The 25616-nt window shown below is 34.5% G+C and overlaps 2 protein-coding genes across 4 annotated transcripts in view; one reads left to right on the top strand and one right to left on the bottom strand.

Annotated features, from left to right (window-relative positions):
• Window positions 1-13738: 13738 nt before the first annotated feature.
• Window positions 13739-14113, bottom strand: LOC133197778 (proline-rich nuclear receptor coactivator 2-like). Its single transcript, XM_061333987.1, has one exon. It carries the CDS (start codon window positions 14111-14113, stop codon window positions 13739-13741), a length of 375 nt encoding a protein of 124 aa, XP_061189971.1.
• Window positions 14114-14732: 619 nt separating this feature from the next.
• The window catches only part of LOC133192699 (RING finger protein 44-like), a 30228-nt gene continuing 19344 nt past the window's right edge, over window positions 14733-25616 (top strand). Inside the window, exons 1-2 of one of the 3 annotated variants that reach the window (XM_061328713.1) lie at window positions 14733-14865; window positions 16286-16658. In XM_061328713.1, coding sequence (XP_061184697.1) covers window positions 16307-16658 — 352 coding nt within the window. In that variant the 5' untranslated portion in view covers window positions 14733-14865; window positions 16286-16306. Of the gene's footprint in view, window positions 14866-16285; window positions 16659-24944; window positions 25180-25220; window positions 25374-25616 lie in introns of those variants that run through there. The other 2 variants (XM_061328728.1, XM_061328720.1) reach the window with 2 other exon arrangements.

Raw genomic sequence — 25616 nt, 5'->3', positions numbered from 1 at the left:
AAAATCACAATTTAACAGAGGGGCTCTGGACCCAAGAGACTTATATAAAATCACAATTTAACAGAGGGGCTCTGGACCCAAAATACTTATTTAAAATCACAATTTAACAGAGGGGCTCTGGACCCAGGATACTTATACAAAAACACATTTTAACAGAGGGGCTCTGGTTTCAAGAGACTTATATAAAATCACAATTTAACAGAGGGGCTCTGGACCCAAGATACTTATATAAGAACACAATTTAACAGAGGGGCTTTAGACCTTGGAGACATTGACTTTTTTTTTTTTGCTTGTCAAGGAATTTTTGATGGTTGATAGTGCCCCCTGAACTGAAAATGTATGACTGCCCCCCCCCCCCCTCAACCCCTCAACTGAAATTGCTTCCTACGGGCCTGTTAACTGATGGGGTGTAGACCCTGGAGACAAATTTAAAATCACATTTTAACAGAGGGGCTCTGGACCCTGCAGACATAGATAAAATCACAATATAACAGAGGGTTACTAACGTGCATTATTCAATTTGTTCACGAACACCATTGCTGTTATGAGACTACAACTTTCAAAAAATAATTAGCCCCTCCCCTTCACAATAACTGCGGTACTACTCTTTCGCAGGGCAAATTAATAACATTTGGTGAAGTTTTTGTTGACAGATACTTAAATGACGTATATTAAACAATTGCTTTAACGTCATATTTCACCAAAACATATTATTTTGCCCTGCAAAAAATCAGTACCGCAGTTATCGTGAAACAGTCTATACTTCAATGCTTAAATACCTGGACTTTCGTTCAAACAATTATTTTTAATTAATTTTAATTCCATGCTTGTACAAAACATTTATTTTTCTTTAATTGCTGCGAGAAATTTCACATCCCCATTATAATTTATAAAGTTTGGTATGTGACTGGGATATTTTGTGTATTCTTAATGATGTTTCCCCAAACCATTCCATAAAGGTTGAAAAATGTTTAAAAATGCAGGAAAAACTTGTTTTTAGGGCAGTCCTGTTTGCAGATGGAAAATCCAGAAAATTATATGTTCATACTCGGTTATGGATAATTTGAAATTCAGCATACTTGTATATATATTTTTATACCAGCACTTTCTATAGAAAATGTGGGTATATTGTTGTTATCCTGGTCCATCTGTCTGTTAAACTTTCCTCTACCTCAAACTCCTCTGTTATTTTAAAAGCAGTAACCAGTTAAATCTTTTGGAATATGTTAGGTGGTGTCCTGTAGATGTGCAATATGGTTTTGGAATTTTCAATTTTACCCTGGGAGCAAAAAGGTGGGAAATAAAATGTTTTTATACAAAAACCTGGTTCCCAGAACTCCTCTTACATTTTACACATTGTCATCTTAGGAAGGTGATTAATGGCATCCTGTAGATGTGCAATAATTAAGGTTTTAAAATTTTCATTTTAAACCCTCAGGGTCAAATGGGGGTCGAAAAATGATGTTTTGTATACCAAAAAACCCAGCTTCCCAGAACCCCGCTTATATTTTATGCAGTAGCCTATCATTTTTTGGAAGATGATTGCTCATGTCCTGTAGTTTGGTTTTAGGAATTTTCATTTTTCCCTGCCCAAAGGGAGTCAAAAAAAGATGTTTTTACTATTCAAAAAACCCAGGCTCCTTGAACTCCTCTTACATTTTACACAGTAGCCAAATCATTTTTTGAAAGGTGAATGCTGGTGTCCTGTAGATGTGTAATAAGGTTTTTGAATTTTCATTTTCCCCCTTGGACCCAAATAGGGGTAAAAATCAAGAGGCACAAGGGCCTTGAATCACTCTTTTGATAAACTGTACAACCTATCACTTCTATTTGAAGCCTCTAAGTATCCTGTATATTTAGATAAACCCTTGAAATTCCAAAGGTAGGTCATCATGGCCTACATTTTAGATGAAACACTCGGAGAAACCAAGGTGATTCTAAGCCAATTAGTACCTGAGAGTTGGTCATGGTGACCTACTTATCACTTGTCATTCTCTGAGGACACAAGATGCATCAACTAAGTTTGATGATTCTAAGGCTATTAATACCTAAAATATTTTAAAATTATAACCATAAAATTTCAAAAGTAGGTCACAGTGACCAACTTTTCAGATGACATACTTTGAGGACCCAAGATGCATCAACTGACAAAGTTTGATGATTCTAAGCCAATAAGTAACAGATATATTTAAATAAAGCCATAAAATTTCAAAAATTGGTCGCAGTGACCTCCTTTTCAGTCGACTAAATCTGTGGACCAAAGATGCATCAACTGACAAAGTTTGATGATTCTAAGCTAATTAGTACCTGAAATATTTAATTAAAGCCATAAATTTTCAAAAGAAGGTTACAATGACATACTTTTCAGTCGACCTACTCCGAAGACCGAAAATGCATCAACTGATAAAGATTGATGATTCTAAGCCAATTAGTACCCGAAATATTTAATTATAGTCATATAAATTGAAAAGTAGGTCATGGTGACCTACTTTTCAGTTGACGTTTTTTGAGGACCCAAGATGCATCAACATACAAAGTTTTATGGTCATTGGCCGCAAAATGTCCAAATTATGCCTCTAAAACGCTTTGAAATCGAATGCCTGCAAAGTTCAAAAAGTAGGTCACTGTGACCTACTTTTTAATAAATATGTTTTATGGCCCCAAGATGCATCATCTTACAAGATTTAATGATTCTCAACTTCTCAGTATTCGAATTAATGACCTTAATTGTTTTGAAAAAGATTAGCCATGAAATTCAAAAAGTAGGTCATGGTGACCTACTTTTTAGTTGACGTACTCCAAGGACCCAAGATACATCAACTAACAAAGTTTGATGATCATAGGCCTTAAATTGTTCAAAATATGCCTCTAAATCGTTTTGAAAAAGAATGGTCGCAAAATTTAAGAAGTAGGTCACTGTGACCTACTTTTGAGTCAACATGATATGAGGTCCTTAGATGCATCAACTGACAAGATTTGATGATCCTAGTCCTTATAGTAAGCAAAATATCAACATTTTAATAAAATGTAATTTTTGGTCAACTTTGAAGTGACCTTGAGACCACGCCCTTTGCCCCAGGGTAAATCCCAATGCAAATTTTAATCTACAACATATTGTAACGAAACCGAGGGTATAAGGTTATTACTTAATCAGTTAATTGTGGGCCACTGTTGGTTACTGGTAACTGGTCAAGGTTGAAATGGTTGTCCACAAAGTTTATACACAATCGGAATAATGACCAATTTTTGGTCCACTGAATTATTGGCGAAATGACCAAATTTTAGTTCACTATAATATCTGCACTAGAACCGTGATGAATAAAACGTTGTAAAGTTTATGATATTTATTAAGACGATCAAATGGTTCAGTTATAAGCACAATGATACACTTGGCTGGTACAACGTTATTTGGTTAATACAAAGATGACGAACCAATGGTCAGTCCAGGACGTTTCTACTCTAAATGACTCTTCACTAATGATTTCGTATACATAGACTTGGTACTGTTTGTACATACCACTGTCTTACACCCGAAGTATACGGAGTCGCTACCCACTGCAGACTGACTTCTAAACACAAAACAGCTGTCTTTTATAGACAAAAGTTGTTATGATGACGTATAAACGTCAGATACCAATAACGTCACAATCAATATCTAATTTGTAAGTTAGCGGGTTTTGACCACTAAAATTACTTAATAACATTGTACCTATATAGAACATATACAACATAACGCTTTGTAATTGCAATACATAAATCAAATTGATAAAGTTCGAATAATAAATCATTGTTCAATTCTTTCGTTCATTGTTCATTGACAAATATTTTAGTAGTTTATACACATCGGGTTCAGGGTCCATTTATTCGGAACTTGTCAACAACAGTTAATCCGAATTTCACAGGTAAACTTATCGGAACGTAACAATACCCCCCTCTTAAGTCGAAACGTCCTCGTTTGGGGGTGCTTAGTCAATCAAGAAATTTTTTTTTATATCTTTTAGAGATGCACGTTACAGAGATAGATTCTCATCTGCTTCACAACGGAACAGCTTCATCTGGTCATGATGCACATATTTTGGTCTCTCGGCTTTAGACTTTTTCACTTTGTATATCAAATCGGACACAGCAAGTACCACTACATAGGGTCCATTCCAATGAACCTGAAGTTTGGGACATCTTCCTTTGGTCCTTGATTTTGATGCAATCCACACATGTTGTCCTGGGGTGTATTGAATCTGGTTTGCCTTGGTGTCATATTTTCGTTTCTGGTTCTCGTTCGCGAGTATCATTTTTCTCCTGGCTTTCTCGTGGATGTCTTCTAAGTTGGTTTCATCTCGTCAATGAACTCGTGGTAGCTTTCATGACAAGTTTCCCTTGGATTGTGCCCATACACAAGGTCAACAGGTAGCTTTAACTCTCTACCAAAATTTAATTTTGCCGGACTGTATCCTGTAGTCTCATGAACTGACGATCGGTAGGCAAGCATTAGTAATGGTAAAACTTCAACCCAATTCTTTTGGTTAGGTTGTATATACTTTCTTATCATATCTTCTAGTGTTCGGTTGAATCTCTCTACTAGGCCATCACTCTTTGGATTGAATGGGGTTGTTCTTGTTTTCTCTATTTGTAACATCTTGCACAAGTCTTGAAACAATGTCGACTCAAACTGTCTGCCTTGGTCAGTATGAACCTGGAGTGGGACTCCATACCTTGTGATAAATTCATCTACGAATATACCTTTGCAATGGTTATTGCCTCTTGGTTTTTGACAGGATAAGCCTCTATCCATCGGGTGAAATAATCCGAAATGATAACAACAGTTAATCCGAATTTCACAGGTAAACTTATCAGAACATAACAATATCTTCATCCTTTTGTGTAAGTTGGGTGATAATCTGCTCAGTGGTTCTTGAGAAGAAGATTTTTTAGCAACCAGTATTTTTGTTTCTATTTTCCTAATTATCTCCCCTTGTTTAAGGGTCACAACCCTAGTTTTAGTATAAATGGGAGCCCTTGGTCCAAGGATACCCTGTGCCAAATTTGACAATAATTGGCCAAGGGGTTCTTGAGTTATGGCCCATATTCTAAAAGGTTTACGCACACCGCACAAATGGCCATAGCATTAGCTCTTTGAGCCTTTGGCTCAGAAGAGCTAAAAAACATTTCTACAAAAAAAACCTGGTTCCCGTAACTCCTCTTACATTTTCTGCAGTAGCCTAAATCATCTTTTGACAGGTGATTGGTGGTGTCCTGTAGATGTGCAATAAAGTTTTAAAATTTTCATTTTCACCCATGAGTGTCAAATGGGGTCATAAAATGATGTTTTTTCTAAAAAAAAAAAACTGGTTCCCAGAACTCCACCTATATCATTCCAAATTTCAAGGTTAGCTTGAATCATCTGATATCTCAAAGTTTAACATTGGTCCAGTCTAGTTCAAGATGGCAAGATCATTGTTCAAGGAAATCAAAAACAGGTAAACAGATTTATGTGTTTTTGTATTGTCCTCTTGTGCAGTCTTGTTGAAATCATATCAAAACTGTAGTAAGAGTGGAAGAATTTTGATTCTACACTATGTAATAATAAAGCTTTCACATAAGTTTTCACTGTTCTTGCCCAGTGGTTCTTAAGAAGAAGATTTTTGAAATTTTCACTCATTCTTCTCTCCTTAAAAGAGGGTTTGACCTTTCATTGGAACAAACATAAACTCATTTCACTCAAGGACACTTTGAGGCAATTTTGTTTAAATTGGCCCAGCAGTTCTTGAGAAGAAGATAATATCAAAAACAAAAGGTCCATGGGCCATATCGGTCACCTGAGTACTCTGGCTAGAAAAAAAGCAAAAATCAGTTCAGTATTGAAAAGTGTTCCCGACCTACCCCTAAAAAAGGGGGTGGGGGGTGGGGGGGGGGGGTGATTTGAACAAAATTGAATCTACACCAACTAAAGATGCTTACATAATTCTTTGATTGTGACTTTTTTCCCTATAAGTTTGAACATTATGGTCCCACCTTAAATCCAGGGGTCATGATTTGAACAAATCTGAATCTACACTATCTGAGGATGCTTTCATATAAATATGACCAATTATAGCTTTGCTGTTCTTGAGAAGATTTCAAAAATTTTTTAAAAAATTTCCTGTGTATTCCTATGCATAGCTTTAATCATCAATTGTGGCCCCACCCTATCCCCAGCTGAGGGGTCATGATTTTTATCAAACATGAATCTACACTACCTTAGGATACTTCCTAATAATTAAGCTTTGTTGTTCTTGAGAAGATTTTTCCTATATATCCCTATGTAAAACTGTGATTGTCCATTGTGGCTCCACCCTACTCTTGGGGATCATGATTTGAACAAACTTGAATCTACACCACCTGAGGATGCTTGCATATAAATATGACCAATCATGGCTATATTGTTCTTAAGAAGAAGATTTTTAAAGTTTTTTTTCCATATATTCCTATGTAAAACTTTGATCGTCCATTGTGGTCCCACCCTACCCCTGGGGTCATGATTTGAACAAACTTGAATCTACACCACCTGAAGATGATTCCACATGAGTTTCATCTTTCCTGGCCCAGTGGTTCTAGAGAAGATTTTTAAAGATTTTTCCTATATTTTCCTATGTAAAACTTTGATCGTCCATTGTGGCCCCACCCTAACCCTGGGGGACATGATTTGAACAACTTGAATCTACACTACCTGAGGATATTCCACATGTGTTTCATCTTTCCTAGCCCTGTGGTTCTTGAGAAGAAGATTTTTAAAGAATTTTCCTTTGATCATCCATTGTGGCCCCACCCTACCCCAGGGGGTCATGATTTGTACATACTCGAATCTACACCACCTGAGGATGCTTCCATATAAATATGATTAATCATGGTTTTTTCTGTTCTTGAGAAAAAGATTTTTAAAAAAATTTTCCTATATACTCCTATGTTTAAATTTGATCGCCCATTATGGCCCCACCCTTCCCCCGGCGGTCATGATTTGAACAAACTTAAATCAACACTACCTGAGGATGCTTCCATATATATAAGACCAATCATAGCTTTGCTGTTCTTGAGAAAAAGATTTTTGCTGTATTTTCCTATACAAAACTTTCGGGGGTCATGATTTGTTCAAACTTGAATCTACACTACCTGAAGATGATTCCACATGAGTTTCATATTTCCTGGCCCAGAGGTTCTTGAGAAGAAGATTTTTAAATGATGCCATTAATTTTTCACTAATTTGTTATTATCTCCCCTTGGAAGAGGGTGTGGCCCTTCATTTGTATAAATTTGAAACCCCTTCACCCAAGGATACTCTGTGCCAAGTTTGGTTGAAATTGGCCCAGTAGTTCTGGAGAAGAAGGTGAAATTATGAAAAGTTTACGACAACGACAGGCAATGGACAAATTTCGATCAGAAAAGCTCACTTCAGCTAACAAGAGACCCATGGGCCACATTGCTAGGAAAAAAGCAAAAATCAGTTCAGTATTGAAAAGCTTTAATGCATAAATGGTCCCGACCTACCCCTAAAAAGGGACAAGGGGGGATATGATTTGAACAAAATTGAATCTACACTAACTAAAGACACTTACATATTTCTATGTCAAACTGTGACTTTTTTCCTACAAGTTTGAACAATATGGTCCCACTCTACCCCTGGGGGTCATGGTTTGGAAAGTCAGAATCTACACAATTGGAGGATGCTTCATATGACCATGCAATCATAGCTTTGCTGTTCTTGAGAAGAAGATTTTTATAAAAAAATTCCTATGTATTCCTAAGCATAACTTTTATCATCAATTGTTGCCCCACCCTATCCCCAGGGGGTTATGATTTTTTTCAAACATGAATCTACACTACCTTCGAATACTTCTGAATAGTTAATAACCAATCATGGCTTTGTTGTTCTTGAGAAGATTTTTTTCTATATATTACTATGTAAAACTCTGATCATCCATTGTGGCACCACCCTACCCCAGGGGGTCATAAATTGAACATACTTGAATCTACACCACCTGAGGATGCATCCATATAAATATGACTAATCAGGGCTTTTCTGCTCTTGAGAAGAAGATTTTTAAAGATTTTTCCTGTATATTCCTATGTAAAACTTTGATCTTCCATTGTGGCCCCACCCTACCCCAGTGGGTCATGATTTGAACAAACTTGAATCTACACCACCTTAGGATGCTTCCATATAATATGACCAATCATGGCTTTGCTGCTCTTGAGAAAAAGATTTTTAAAGATTTTTCCTATATATATTCCTATGAAAACTTTGATCGTTCATTATTGTCCCACCCTACCCCGGGGGCCGGGGGGTCATGATTTGAACAAACTTAAATCTACAATACCTGAGGATGATTCCACTTGAGTTTTATCTTTTCTGGCCCAGGGTTTTTGAGAAGAAGATTTTTAAAAGATGCCATTAATTTTTCACTAATTTGCAATTATCTCCCCTTGGAAGAGGGCATGGCCCTTCATTTGAATAAATTTGAATCCCCTTTACCCAAGGATACTCTGTGCCAAGTTTGGTTGAAAATGGCCCAGTAGTTCTTGAGAAGAAGATGAAATTGTGAAAAGTTTACAACGACAACGGACAAATTTTGATCAGGAAAGCTCACTTAAGCCTTCGGCTCAGGTGAGCTAAAAACTATATGAGGAAGACAACAACAATGACAGACAAAAGAGAAAAATTTTGATCAGAAAAGCTCACTTGAGCCTTCAGCTCAGGTGAGCTAAAAATAAAGGGGGAATGACCCTGAAGCACTTGCCCAACATTATACTCAATGCATAGCTCTTACTATTAAAATTTTGGATGAATAGAATATGTTGGTGATTTTTTTCCCAAGTACCATGAGATTTGGTACTGAGCAAAGGAATGGACCAAATTGAGGCTAGGGAAAAGTTTGACAACATACAAAATATTACATGTTTTACACAAGAAATTGACTCTTTGTGTTTCTATCTATTTCATTACACTTCTAGTGTGTTTCTTGTTACAATTTTGTATTTTAATTCAGATACGAAGATTTAATTCTGACTAGTCCAAATTCCTACAGGGCTGGCCATGTATGATAACTATATCCTGAGGGGTATGTTTACCCACCTGCAACAAGTCAGGTGAGGGTCCACGTGAGTAGTTTTCAACATAAGTTAGTTAATTTCTGCATACTCAAAATATGAAGACAGTCATATATTTTCTAAAGGATTTAAGTCAGGAACTCACTTTAGTTTCTTTGTGACTTGGATGGGAGAAAAAAAAATTATCAAAAAATTTTTTTAGAGGTCAACTTGACCACTATGAAGTTTGATCCAGGTAGGGCCACGAGGAGAGAAAATATTCCCTGGAAAAGGATTTTACACAAAGAGGTTTTCTGACCATGACTTGTCATCTATAATGGTCACTTCACACCTTCCACCTCATGAACACTCTGTGAGTGAAAATATGAGCCAAACTGAGCAAGGGGAGAAAAAATATGCTTTGGACAAAGATTTTACTAAAGATAGGTTTTCCGACCTTGACCTTTGAACTAGAAAATAAATCCAAGTTCACTGCACACTCTCTACTTGGTGCACTCTTTAGGTGAAGTTTGAGTCTGACTGAGCCAAGGGTAAGAAAATATGCTCTGGATAAGGATTTTACACAAGGATGTCTTCGATCTTGACCTTTGTTTGAAAAAATTGGTTCAAGATTCCTGAACACTCTCTGCCCATGGATTTTCTATGAGTAAAGTTTGAGCCAGGTAAGGCCAAAGGGAGAGAAAAAAATACACTGAACTCTTATGCAAAGAGATTTTCTAACCTTGACCTCTCATCTAGAAAATTGATTTAAGGTCACTACACACTTCTACCCAGGGGCACTCTATGGATTAAGTTGAGCCCAACTGAGCAAAGCAGAGAGAAAATATGTTCTGAACAAAGATTTTACACAGAGGTTCTTTGCTTAAAAAATTGGTTCAAGGTCCCTGCACACTCTAACCATGGGTGAAGTTTGGGCCAGATAGGGTCAAAGGGAGAGAAAATATACCCAAGACATGGATTTTTTAATCAAGATATTCAAAGGAGGTGGGGCTGATCCCAAGGCCATACATACATACAACTAAATTGTTTCTGACAAAATTTCCAGAATATAGGTTTTCAGGACCCTCTCTAGAATTCTAATTTGGATCCATAGTACTTTTGATCTCTCCTTTGATGTGAAAACTGCAATTCTGAAGTGTATGACAATTTTGTCTATTAATTAAAGTACCAGGGTATTCTCAAAATTAAAAATAGTTGGAAACTTTATTTGAATGTATTCCCCCCATTTAAGTAAGCAAAGTAAATTAATACATGTATTGAATATTTTTTATGCAGATTATAGAGTAACTATTGTGGGTTCTTCATTACCCAGGTAGAAGAGAGAGTACATCTAGAGGCAAACACTTATGTGCAAGTATTACTGTCTTATGACAGCAACTAGTATTTTTATTGTAAATATTTCTGTTTAATTCATAACCTGATTTTTAAAGAATTTTTTCCAAGAAAATAATCACTTGTGTAACCTCAAAAAAATCACCAAATATGCGAATGTTTAAAGAATAAAATATTTCTAAAACAAATACTCCCCTACCCCCACCCCACCCCCCATTTCCAGACTTTTGTTGCACAAAATACAAATAATTATACATTATTTGTGATTCCCCTCTGTTTTATACAATACCTGTAACACTTCCATCTATTTATCCCTCAAACATCAAACACGACTATCTGCATGAATTATACTCATGGCAAGAAGAGACCAAATCATGAAAGTCAAAATACTGTCAAATACATATGTAAAACAATGTTAAAAAAAAAGAAAAGAATTTTTAAATCGATGCATAACTAAATACTTCACTGATCAGAAGACTTTCATATTCATCCACTGCTGGATAATACACAGAGGTAGTCTGAGGTGTTCTGTAATAATTTCTAATATTAAAATGAACATTATATACTTATAAAACTGCAAAAATAAATAAACAAGAGATGTTTGTGAAACACTTATGCACCCCTCCCCCCCCCCCCCCCACACACACATAAATTATAGAGTGCACAAGCCTTTATTATGGGCAGTATACATTATGGGCAATGTATATGGAAATGAAATTGACCTTTTGAACTTAAAATCAATAGGGGTCATCTACCGGTACTATCTGAGATGCATCAACCAGAAATAGTCTTCTACATCACATCTTTGGCAAAAAAACATTTTTCATGATATACCAGTAATTATTTTGTTTAACCTTTGCAGAGATAATGAACAGAAATCAAATAACTGGAATTTTTCTAAGTCCAAGGGGCACAACTCTTTCAAAAATTGCTTGATGGTACCCAAAACAGAACTTGACCTAGATATTCTTATGATAAATCTGTATACCAAATTCCATTTCAGTATGTGCAACCTCTGCAAAGAAAATGAATGGAAACTGCAAATAATATTGGAATTTTTTAAGTCCAAGGGGCTTAACTCTGTCAAAAATTGCTCGAGTGTACCCAAAACACAACCTGACCTAGATATTGTTATGATAAATCTATACCTAATTTCATTTCAGTATGTGCAACTTCAGTGAAGAAAATGAACGGAAACTGTTGGCGGACCAACAGACAGATTGACCAACCGACAACAGCAAAGCAATATGCCCTTCCTTCTTTGAAGAGGGGCATAATAATTTATGGCATGATTTCAAAAAAAAAATTTGAATTGTCACTAAATATTTCAGAAAACTCTTAGGACCAACAACTTAATTCTAATCCAAGTAGTTTTCAGTGTCTTCAAAAGACATTGGAGCTGAAATTAGGCTGCTTATAATGAGGGCATTGCATCATGTAACATTCCTGTTTAGGCAACTTCTCTCATTATAACCAATATCTTTTGTAGTACAACTACATTATCAATAAGTGAAAGAGAGACTTCATACATCTTTCAACTGTATGTATCAAGTTGTAAGAATTATCTCTCTTTCAAGTACCCAAAACGTTTCTTTTTCGTATGTAACGAAAGCATCTTTTCGAAGAATTTGGCGGGTCCTAAAGAGGACCCTAAAGAAAAGAAGGAAGAGTTTGATTTTATTTTGGATATTCAGCATTGCTGGTTCACCGAGACATTTCCATGCGGGACGATTGAGGTAGACTAGGTTCTACAGACTGCCAGGATCTGGAATTCTCCAGCGCGAAGCTCTTGTTACATCAGTCTCTCACTTCAGCCATACTCGTGCCACTATCCATCGTTGTAGATGACGATGGTTGGCATCCCCAATGAACAATGATAATGAAGATGAAACTTGCAGCTTCTGAGTTGATGTGAACTGTCCATTCATCCATTTCTTGATTTGTCCATGTAAACTTGATAAACTACTAAGTAGTTTTATCATTACAGTCAATTTACATGTTCATTTTTAGAGATACAATCCACACAAGAAAATCATTCTACATAAATCTCAATCATACCAACATCTTAAAATGTATTTTAAAGGGAAAAAAATTATTTAAAACTTTAAACTACTTTGTCAGTTTTGCAGAAAAAATTCTTTAAATTTTTTTTGAATAAAATACAGAGAGAAAATAGCAACATATAGTTATCACCAAACAACCAGAAATTGAACAATTAAATTTACAAAAGAAAAACATAAAACATCTTGTATTAGCTTATTATTGACTTTGTTCCAAAACAAAAAAATCAAGCAAAAAAAAAAAAAAAAATCAAATGTTTGAAATGGTAGGTCAGTTCTTGTTCACATTCACTTAAGCAATCTTCCAAGCATACATGATACATGAGGATTTCAATGGCTTCGTTATCTCATGTAACTAGAGAACAATTAAAAACATAAAAATGTTACTAAACATTTGGCAAACATTTCATAATTATTGCACTATAATAGATCATTGGCAATCTGCAGTCCTTGTCCTAATATACATATATATACACAAAAATTTATATACATAAAATGATGAAATTGTCTGGATGTACCAACAAGCATATATATATCAATTACTTTCAAGGTTTGCAGCATGCATTTAAAAAATTTTTTTTATTATTTTTTTGTTTGTAGAGGGAATATTGTTTTTTCCAAGAACTAAAAACAGTTCATGATTTTCTTTTTTCATTGTTTTCTCTTAAATATAAAAATAAATTTCAACAAGGAATAAAAATACAAAGACTGCTGCTTAAAATGAACAACCTTAAAAATAATTGATTCCGGGTTGACAAGAGAACTGTAGTAACAGATGAAGTTGACAAATAAAATTAATAAATCTTATTTTTATATCTCTTACTACTTCATACACGATTAGGGAATAAAGGGGGAAACATACATGTAACCTTTTTTTCAAATAAAGCCATTTTGCAATTTTCTTTTCCAAGATTATAAAGATTTATCTTAACTAAATATGTATTTTTGAATTTATACATACTTCAAAAAAAATCATGCCTGAAATATAACTGTCACAATTTACATGTCAACTTTCACCTGTCACCATCGTAATCATAAAAGAAAGAAAGATAGATCTGACAAAAATTCAGTTGTAGAAGAAAAATGTGGGTTTTAAACCCAATAACAAAAAAAAAAAAAAATCATATTGACTAACGTTCACAAAATACACATATCACAAGACATAATCAACAAACTCATGAATTCAATCAAATGGCAATTCATACAATACTGATTTCATGAGATTTGCACTTCATAAAAATAAGTATCTTTGGAATGTTTAGCATTGTCTATGCACTAACTTGCACTTTTAAAAGCATTTTCAAGTGACTCGAGACATTTTCATAGTGACTTGTTTCCACAAAGTCAGTACTCATCATCCAGTGAGACGGGGGTTTTGGGAGCACTGTCGGGGCAGGAGGATCGCTGAAACGTGCACCTGCATATGCAATGCTTCCTGCATCAAATTTGGGGCTGGGACTTCCCCTACTGTTCTCGTCAGCCGACGAAAACTGACCGTCGTGATGAGAAAATCCTAGTTTTGGAGATCCTCTTGGCGAATTGTCAAATTGCTCAGGAGGAGGTGAGCTATTTTTAGACTGTCTCCTCTGAGGTCGTCTTCCGTGTCGCTGGTTCGGATGTTTCATATTGGCTGCCCAAGTCATCAGGAAAAAAGACGGATTTCTTCGCACTTTCCTCAATACGAGAGAAAATTTTACAAAATTTAAGCACTTCTGTCAAAGTTGTTTGTAAACAAAGGTTTCAATATGGCGGACCAAAGGAAAACAATTTCGATGAAAACTGTCACTTTTTCACTCTTTCGAATAGAAATTCGCTCTCTGAAGACTTCTTTCCTCTTCCTTTAAACAAAAGCTTCAAATCTAAAGTAGATGTGTTTGAACTTTTGAGCAATTCGCTCAGAATTTTGAGAGACGTCTCTCTGCCTTCCAGCCAGGAACTTTCTTCCTTCTTCTACGCTAACAAAGCCGTGTCCAAGGTCACTTTAATATTACTATCCAATGAGGTGTTAGTATATTTTCACGTGATATGCAATAACCAATCATTGAATAGGTTATTTTTATAAATAACCCAACGAATGAACTTTGCAATATTGTATATCTCTATATTTTTTTTAAGTTTATACATATTTTCAAATATTTATGTTATAAACATTCCTACCGAATTATAATTTTAAATTTTAAAAGACTTAACAAAATATTCGTGATTTTACGGATTTTCACGAAAATTAATGAGTAAAACGGAAATGACGTATCATACGGTAGGCGGGGGATCCAAGGCTTGACTAACTTTACAGATGAACGATTTCAGAAAGGAGATCCTCGATATATGTTCGCACATTACCTATCTGAAATAACTGAATTTTCTAGGAAATTTGTGAACATTGAAATAAAAACAGGTCAGTATATTGATATTATCTCCGAAGTTCTTATCTAGGTTAGATATTTTGCGCTTAAAGGATAGAGTTTCTGACTTAATGTGCCTTTTTTCATCTGTTCCTGACCCATCAGTGAAGCGTGTCCGTCTATCATGCATTGCCTGACGTTAAATTTAGGGGATGGGAGCTAAGTACTGGGCCTGCTGGATTTCCGTTAATCTTTGGGCAGTAATAAGCATTATGCTGCCAGGCCTTGATAATTGATTGAATAAATGCTTTATCTTTGTATTTTCTGAACTTGTAGATATGCTATATTAAAACTGTAGAATGTGTGTTCAAGTAAAATGCAAGGCTTTCAGAATGCTATTTTTCACTATTTGAATCTTTTATATTGCAAAATCTAAACAAGGAATCAATATTATGTTGATTCCTTTTATAAGAATTATCTTGCTCTCAGTTTCAGAAAATAAAAAGTCTATCGGTTTGAAATGGACATAGAACATTTCTTCATTTTTTCCCAAGATTTTTCATTCATGATAATAAGCTTACAAAATAATACTTAATATAAAATTACTTTTCCAGCTTTTGAATAATATGCATAAATGTAATACAGTTGTTAAAAACTACATGGTATATCATGAAAATTGAGAGACAAATCAATGAGGATTGGCATTTTTCATCATTTTTATTGGGATACTTAAAGAAAGATTATTAATAGTCAATTCGTATTTTAGTCAATTCCTTCTAGTTAATTTGCATGTAAATAAAGTTACTGCTTTAAGGACAAATGCAGTGTACCTTACCTACTGATAATTTTTTCAAGATATTCTTTAATTCAAGCTTATAGTGTCATCAGATGTTCATAGACAAAAAATCAGCGTGCATTACTAGGGGTTTGAAAAGATATCAATTGATGAAAATTCTTGTATAATTCAAAGAAAAATATACGAAAATTACTAAACATATATTCTAGATGTTTTGTTTATCCAAACTTGTTTAAGAAGAAGTGTACATCAGAATATATAGACATTAAAATGTAGCACACAGTTCCTTTAAGTATTGGAGCTCTTCAACTCCAAGGAAAAAGATAAAGTTCAATCTACGTTGCGCATGTCCTTAAGTAAAATAAGACATAAAACAACTTTTACTTGGTTCCTTTCAATCAAAGTGTATCCTTTCAAAAATAACTGTACCCAGACAAAATTATACGATACATATCATATTGTGAAGGAGGTGTATCGTTTCACCCTTACATCAATGCACCAAGTCAACTCAGCTGTATATGGTACCCATTTGTAGCTTGTTGTGATTCTGAGATGGTGTCCCTTCTTTCTGGAATCAGGGATTTTTTTCCTTTCAGTACCATACACTATATCAAAGTAAGCTCCAAACATACTAGTCTTTGATTTGAAATATTTTGAAAATTTTTTGTTTGTTTCAGTGGATCAGTGCATTTCTTATAATGCCAGTAGCCTCTTCACAGAAGGATGCACAAAATCAGCTGCTGCAGCACTACCAGCACCTCTTGCCTAAGTCCCCTACCTATCACTTAGGAGGGCAGCTCTCCCCGGGGTCATTGGTCCCCAGTTCTGATCATTACATAAGGAGAGAGGAAGGTGCGACTTATGTGTCTGATCTCCGGCCCCTCTCTGCTCTTCAAGCATCAACATCTGCTGAAAGGAGTGCCAGCTTTTTCAGCACCCACAGCCCACCACTTATCAACCTCAGTCCAAACCTGAGTCCTACTGTGGAGCCCCAGAGAGTCTCGCCATTTTATGACCTCAGAGAAACAACTCGCCGTAGGAGTTTCTATGGTATGTTTTAGCTGTAAAACTAAACAAATAATAAGTTTTGAAATTACTTAACTCTATACCATAATCTTAATGAGAGTTCAAGTTGGATAATCGACCCTCTGATTTCCTTAAAATGTATGATCAGAGCAATGAACAAAGTATTGTTATTAATTTGTTGAGCATGACATTGTTGACATTGTCTTCAAGAATGCTTGAAATGGTGAGGTGACCAGAATTTTAAAATTTAGCACAAGCAGTGGAAGTATATATATAACTTCCTCTATGTTCTTCCTTTCATGAAATTATATTCATGGGCAGATATTCAGCCCTGTTTCCAATCTAAAATTAAGGTACTATTTTGCAAAGGATAGGTGTGGTTTTTCCCAGTTTAATGATTAAATGAATATGGAAGGTTTAAAAAGTATTTAAAACATTGTTTCAAATTATTCATCCTCTGCACTTGATTTGTTCCTTTTTTAAGATCCACCTGACATGGTGGTGGAACATGCATTTGGCCCTGGCTCAACTTCAAGTCATGAGAGTCCTTTTATACAAGATGAAGGTTCTTATAGTTTTGTTAAGATGAATAGTTTAGTGATTTTTCTACACCCAATTTAGGTCCGAATATCGGCCCTTTCCCCTCTCAAAAATTACCGATTTTTTTCCCAGTTTCTGTTCCATTTTTCCCAAAACAAAACTGATGTTGTTTTTGTTATGTTAGATTTTTCACGTACAACTTATCTAAAATGGAACGCTATTGCTCTCGGTCATTCAGACTCTTAAAATAGTAAGGAACAGCAGATTACTTTGTGCGTTTACAAGACTTGGAAAAACACATGGTCATGTCTAGGGCTGTCACGAGTACCTGAAATAACCAAGAACCGCGGTCCAAGTTGTTCGGTTCGGTTCCGGTTCCATTTTTCCGGATTTCGGTTCGGGTCTGGTTTATATATTAGAGTCTGTTCAATACAAAAAATGGCGACGAAATCAAAGGAATGATGACGATAACAGTGATAAATAAACATCACAACTGAAATCTACTTCATTCCATGACAAAACACTTGTCAAGGAAGTATTAGATAATTATCAAAACGAGCAGGAATGGTCAGGTTGTGGCTAACAGTAGGCCAAGTCACCGATGTCTAGACGTTCGCATGGTTAAGGCTTGTTTCCAATGTAAATTTATTGTAACAAATAAAGATTTTTCAAGTTAAATTCATGAAATTAAGGTTTAAAATAGATGTAAATACCCGACCTGAAAAACCCGAAACCGAACCGAAAACTTACAGAACCGACCCAACCCGAAAAATTTTGGAACCGTGACAGCCCTAGTCATGTCAAACTCGTTGTGTAAATACATCGTAAGAAAGTGTAATGTGCATGTGAACCGGCAAAACATACATGTAGCTTTATTTGTAAATCCAAGTACTAGAAACTCTACAATAAGCATCCCTGATTCCACGAAAATCAAACTGTTTCTACATCCGGCAGATACATCTAGTATTGCAGAGAAATGGCAGCAATATGATTAGCTATGATTAGCTAGGGTAATTAAAAAGCTTTAATAATTATTTTGAAAAATAAATGATATTTGTCATAAATCATGTCAGATTATTTTATCTTCGATGGCTAATACGAGAAAGATTTTCTCTTATGTCTACTATTATGGGGGGAAAAAATGGAAATATTGGTTGGTCACAATTAATAACAACTTTCAAAGATTAAAAAAAAAGGTTAAGAATTTAGAACTGTGTCTAATTTGTTATTTTTTTAGCAAATAAATTGAATAATGATGTTACATTTACTTATATACCAGTATTTTATTTTACCTGCCAATTAAGATTAAATTTCAACTTTTTTGATTTTTCCCAATTTGATACAAATGTCGATGATTTTTCCCAATTGTAAAGGCCCAGGCCCCTTTTAAAAAATGTAGAAAAATCACAGTAGTTGAATCATTTGAAAAATATGAATGAATGTCATTATTTTAAAAGGACTTGGACAAATTCTAATGCTAGACAATAGATAATTGTTAAAATTTAGGTTTGTTAAAAGATTAAAATAAATTATACCTAAGGTATACCTGATTTTGAACATCTAAGTGCCATTTTGAGTGAAAATATGACTTGAATTTTGTCAATGACTGTAACATGGGTAGATGTGATCAGTGTCATAAAATATAGTTCTCATTTCTGACATGGTCGTTGTTGAACAGTATTGAATTTTCCACAAGAATGTTAGTGGGTTTTTTTTAACTGATCCAACTTCGATCAACAAAAATGTCATCTTCACTAGCCAAGGGTTTCTGATACGCTACTCCAGGGATTTTTTTAGGGTCTCTCTGGGGCCGAAATTCGGCCCCATTCCCAATGCTGAAAAGTGCATGTTTTTCCCAAAATCATACCTAAAAATTCCCAATATGAAAAAAAGTATTAAGTTGTAAATTATTAAAATAAAATAATGACAAAAGGTGTTTATGTTCTCTATGTGCGATGTACAAGCCATCCGAGGACTTCCGAGAAGTTATTCGGAATACTCCGGATGTTTGCATGCATACTTTTTAAAGCGGGATCGATGTTTAAAAATTAAAGTCGGGATCGTTATCAAAAAAATAAATGTGCATCATGCTCATGTCAGTCTCTCCAGTTGCTTAGGACGGTAATTTTCAGGCTGGGTTGATTGCTCTTATTCTTATAAACTGGTCAAACAATACCGATTAACCACTCATCTGGAACAAACCCACTATCAAATGTTATTTTAAAGAACTTCTTACATAAAGGTAGAAAAGATAATATGTTCATTTACAATGTTATCATACCCTGCGGCTTTGCCATTTTTAAGCTTCTGAATTTCAACAGCCACTATTATTTCGTATCACTAAAGCTGGTTTAAGCCAGCTTCATACTATAAAAAAGAGAAAAATTATTAAATATTTGACTTTTGCTTGTTTTTTCCTATTTATTTGTATGATGATATTTTTCCCAATTTCAACCAAGTATTGCTATTTTTCCCAGTCTTGACGGCCCCGGCCCCTGAAATCAAAGGGTAAAAAAATCCCTGTACTCTCCTCACAAACCCTTCGCCTATGGTGCTATTAAAAGTTTTTTTTTTCTCGAGTTGTGATTGGAGTTGATCAACATGGTTCGACCAATCAGCAATTACTTTTGTAAATGATGATATTTGCTTTTGTGATATATGTTGATTCTTTAGTCTCGGGAATAAAAAACACAAGTAAACAACGATCCGGGAATGAAAAACACGAGTAAACAATGATCCGTAAGATAACATGCCACTCTATAAATAGATATTGTGTCATCCAATCTTCAGCTGATGTACAAATACTGTGATCAGGAATCTTTATTGCAGATGTAGATTTGCACAATAAATAACAAATAAACATTGCTTGATACCTTGTTGTTAATTATTCTATAGAAACTTTAAATTTGTAAATATGCCGTTTATTTTTGTTGATGACGCAATCTCTGCATATGTGGGAAGATTCGAGATCATGTGACGTAAACAGCACCATAGGCCAAGGGTTTGTGAGGAGAGTAGTGGATCAGAAACCCTTGGCTAGCGATGTTGCAGAAATGTATGGTTTTTGAAGTTTGATGATTACATAAATATAGATGATTTAGATTTATATTTGTGTAAAGTTTTTTTTTTGTTGCTAAAAACCATAAATCTCAACCTCTACTCTTGATTTATTTCTGTGGAGAGTTCCACTTGATATGGTATTGAAATTCCTAACACATTTCTCAGTAGTTTGGTCCTGACTTCAGTTTGAGAGTCCTAGATATTTATATATAAATATACCTAGGTTCTTATGGGCAGGGATAAAGAGCCTCAAAATTTTTGTTGTCTGACATTGATAATTAAACAGAAAAGTGCATATTATACAAGAGAAAGAGACTTTATATTAGGCCTAGATAAATAAATCATGTGTTTCCCATTCCAACCTGAAAAAAAATAGGGCAGGTAAGTAGAAAAAATATTTTATTTTAACATTTAATTTTTTAACTGTGACAATAAAAAATATTTTATAAGAGAAACAATGCTCATTTCTTTTCCCCAAAGTGTGCCTTATGGTACCATTTCACCAGGGAAATTGCTGGCGAGTATAGGATACTTGTTTTTTAAAACACAAAAAAGACCAAGATAATGATTTTTAATTTAGTAAAACCAGAATTATTTACTTTCAGAAAGAATATGACGAAAATTTTCAGGGTCATTTCATATAATTAGTTAGGGTCAGTAGGGGAACCAGAAACACAAAATTTATTTATATAGGCCTTATTGGTATTTGATATGTTTCTTTTGATGAATTAACAAAAGAGGTATAAAATTTACAGTGCAATAGATATTATTATATGATATTAAATCAAATATGAATAAAATTCATGACGTTTTGTTTTTTGGGTTTTTTTTTTGAGGGGGTGGGGAAGGGGGTCTTGATGAAAAGTTTTTGTCAGACATTCAATTTTTGATCTTACTCCTTATGATTCTGTTAAATTGAATAGTTGAATCAGTTGAAAAATATGAATGAAACCCATTATTTTCAAAGTACATGAACCAGTTTTAGAGCAAGAATAATTGATAATTGTTAAATTTTGGGTTTGTTAAAAGAACATGAGAAGTTATAATTAGGGTGTACCTGATTTTGAACATCTAACTGCCATTTTGAGTGAAAATATAACTTAATTTTTTGCTTTCAATTTTTTTGAAAATTATCAATGACTTTAAAATGGGTAGGTGTGATCAATATCATAAAACATAATTTTATTCCATTTCTGACATGATCCTAGTTCAACATGCTGGAGACTTGCGAGTGTGATAATTAAAACTAATGGAGGAAAAATATGGCTGTGAAAAATAAAATATCGTGTGTAATTATAGATAATAGTATGTGGACTTTAAGAGACCCAGAGCAATCCCTGGTAGTATAAAAACTGTTTTAATTTCTTTTATTGTTTGTTTTGATGTTCATGAACAATACTGAATAGGTATTAACATATGAACCTGGGTCAGGCATAGGCAAAGCCAAGAGTAAGTACATTGTTATCTGAAAGACAAAGAGTCAAATTGTTGATTACAAATCATCATGCATCCTGAACATTTCAGGTCACTCAAAAGCCCTCAAAATACACCACTTGGCACAGGCTTTGTACGTGTAATTTCAACATATAAACAGGATCACATTTATTACTTATTTTGTGGTTCCAGAGCATGAACATACTGACTGGAAATTGCAGTGTTTTATGTTGATAAAGTAAGTTGATTAGGCACAGGAGCTCCTTTTAGAGTTCATCATTCATGCATATCCGCACCCCCTTGTAGGCTCTATATTTACATAATGGGTTGAATATTTTATAGCTCTATCTTTGTAAATACTGGAGGCAGTTTTTTTCAGGAAACTAAAAGAAAAATGAAATAGAATTGGAAATTGTATTCAAAGTTCAGTGTGAAAAAAAATGTGTCAACCATGTGTACACATATGTCTGTGTATATTTGGAGTGTGAAGGTACACACCTACACCAAGCACCAGCCTTATCGATAGTTGTCTGTTCATGGTGAATAAAAACTATCAGAAGGGGGAGACTTGCCATCAACACTGTTGGGAAACATTTGTGTTATAAGAGTATGTATCCATATATATATTAACTTTGTCAGTCAGCTATAAATATATGCTGACCTAGTTTATGTCTGCATACCAAGTCATTTAAGTTCGCCTCCTGTCTAAACTTTACATATATTGTATGTTCATCTTATTTTCTGCATGATTTCGTTTGTGAAGTTTTTGAGCTGAAGACAGTGACATTTCGTACCTAGATTTAAGGTTTATAATTTATAAATCTTTGTATTTATTTGCATACAATTTTTACCTAGAAGTTTTTACAGTATAATTTACCCTCTAGTGAAAATCTGTCGCTTGACTTGGAAAAAAACCAATGCTGAGTAAATATGTCGTCGCAGTAAATGACATTTGAACCTGAGTTTGATGTGTGCTTACATTTATTGTAATTTTTTTAAGCACCTTTATTTTGCAAAAGCAACCAAACAATGCTTGTTAAAATCCAGAACAACTTGAACAATATCTGTTCAATGTTTTTATGATATTGAAGGAAAAGAGAAGTACAGAAAAAAATGTCTGTAGACTAGCTCATCAAGTTTATGTTCTAGATGAGTACAGTTTAATGAGGAAGATGAAAACTGACATTAAAACTGGTCGTAATTGATTAAATCGGTAATTATTGACTTGGCAGCCAGCTCCTCTGTTGAGGCTCTGTATCGAACATCTTATTAGACCTAGACTAGTAGAGACTGCTAACAATGGTTTTCTCCAACAAGATCTTTTATCAACGTATCATTACATAGGTAGTCAGAACTTAAATATTACGGTAAAAGATTTTTGAATTTAAATATGGTTAAGATGCGTTTTTTATAATGCGAAGCTCAGCCATGTGATATTTGACTTTTATGTCACTGACCCCTTACTATGCCTCATGTCATAACTATGCCTATGTGTCAGTTTACCTTTGTTAGAGCATAGAATATTATACTATATCACATGATTATAGCCATTTCATCATCATGTTTATGATTTCTACCAAAAGTCTTACAATTTGGTGATTGTGAGATTGTATTTATTGATCATTATTTGTTATTAATATTGAGCTGGTCAGTAATATGGAGATATACTATGGAGCTGAAATCTTTATTTCTTCTTATTCCTCAAGGTTCAAGTCAGTGACTACACCACATACATGTATGACATGATACAACACACAAGTAGAATTAACCTAAATATAATTAAACAATTCTTAAATATATATTAGTCTTTATAATAAAAAATACATCATCCACTAATTGATAAAAAATAATAATAATAGTCAAGTTTTCAAGAGTTGTGTTAGGAAATGAAGGATTTAGAAAATGGTGGTTTAGTTCTAGGTATATATTTGTATGTATCATGAATTAATAAGGAGTTTGTCTGTTCCCTGGACTCTCTTTATAGATGTGTGTGTTTACAGATATGTCTCTTCCACAATTAGTTAGGTCCACAGGGAGTTATATATAGTAAAGATATTAGAAGATAACTCAGTTACAGCATATATTATATACTACTATATATTCATTAATGCATTAATACATAATAGTTTCTTTCTTGTCATATGTCTGGAATTATCTCATTTGAATTTTTTATGGAACATCAAATCTTAAACTTGGATTGCTTCATGAATCTGCACCAGTTTATGTGTAGGGGCTTACAGTGTTTTGGTTTTATGAAATCTTATCCTTTTTTCTAATTGAATGAATGAGGTATCCAGATGGAAATACTGGGGGAAAAAATTAAAGATGAAAATTGTGGTAGTACATGTAGAAGTTTACCTCTCCCAAGTATTATGATGTTGAGAGAGAGAGATTAGGATCAGGCTTACTCATTCTCTCAAATTTCTCTGTCATGAAAAGCAGATTGTATAATAATATATTACAGAGGCTTCGTTCTTTGCATCAAGAAACCACTAAATAAATTTAGTTTTCAGAGGATTGGAAATGTTGTATGTATATGAAAATAATTTCTTTGCCAGCAGGCAGGAGTTTAAATATCCCTCTTGAATTGGCGGCACTCTTTAAAACTCTTATAGCAGTTTTTTTTTTTTACCCAGTGTCTGAAGGGTGGCTTTATTACAAGCGCTGGTGGGAACAATTTGTGGCTAGGAACGGAATATTTCTCATGTGGTGGAGTTTATTGTGAGGATTGGTAATCTTCATGTTGACAAATGGTCTAAGTCCAGGCGCTATGACTAACACAAGCCCCTGGGCAGCTCAAACACTCAGGTGCTCGCATATTGTAGAAAGGCAGGGGTCTTTTTTTTTGGTCCAAGGCATCATTATATAAATTTTGATGACAATTTCTTATCTTTCTGTATGTTCCTCATTGGGTGAAAGTTGCAACCATATAATGTCAACACACATCTGCGTAAATTAACCAGTTATAACCTGTAGCTATGCTGTGTATACATATATGTTTCCTATAACTATGCAGAAGAGACCTAGTAACCTATTTGCATTTTAAGGGCTTATTGTATTTTTCTGCGATAATTTGGCTCGATAGAAGTTTCAAGTTTTTATATCAATAATTCATGAGATGAATGTACCATGTCTTAGAGTTGACAGCATTTAAAAAATTTTAAATTGTAAAAAAGCCCATGGCAATTACTGGAAAAATATTTTAAAAAAAAAAGATAATTCTGAAAGATACATGTATATGGTTTTCAGAGAATCTAACACAAAAACTGGGAAATATTAAGTGTATCGTATGTATGATAAGTTATGATTAACACTTGAGTTATTGTGTGTGAAGTTGACTCATTAGCCAGGCAGTATTAGTACTTTGTGAACCACCACCCTATTGTGTCAGTACTAGGCAATTATTGATTACCTAGACCAGCACCAAGAGACTGGGGGACTATTGATTCACTGCCAGGCCCTCACTTATACACACACGTGGGTTGGTTGCACACAAGGAATCCGTTTACAGGTACATTTAAATCCTCCAAGTGTATGTGCGTATGTGTTGTGTTTCTGCCAGAGTTCTGTCCCTGTTGAAATGTTGTTGATATTTTTTACCCTCCCTTAACCAGGCATGGAGGAGTGAGGTAGGAAATGGCTCTGCTTCTCTCTCTATTAGGTAGAGTTTATAATGGATTCCAGTCGGGAACCAATAGTTGAGCAGTAAGTGTGGTGCCAGCACAATAAGCTTCTACGACTTTTAATTCCTAGTGTAGATAAATGATGTAAAGTATGAAGTTTGTGTCCATGTGTTATGCAGACTTTACTCTTTATCAGTTTGTAGTTTGTTCACTTTTCCCACTGATTATACCTATTGTTTTTCTGAGTCAGATTTGCATATTTAACATTACATATGTCTACTCTGTTTTTTTCTGAGAAGTGAAGACATAGTGTCTTAGACTTAAT

Source organism: Saccostrea echinata, unplaced genomic scaffold (assembly GCF_033153115.1).
Source record: "Saccostrea echinata isolate AGI-Se365-2 ecotype Australia unplaced genomic scaffold, CSIRO_AGI_Sech_v1 ptg000001l, whole genome shotgun sequence".
Classification (NCBI taxonomy): Eukaryota; Metazoa; Mollusca; class Bivalvia; order Ostreida; family Ostreidae; genus Saccostrea; species Saccostrea echinata.
This window is presented reverse-complemented; position numbering and strand designations above follow the sequence as displayed.

Excerpts from the sequence above, each read along its gene's own strand:
- LOC133197778 (XM_061333987.1), bottom strand. The coding sequence starts at position 14,113 with ATGACTTGGGCAGCCAATATGAAACATCCGAACCAGCGACACGGAAGA.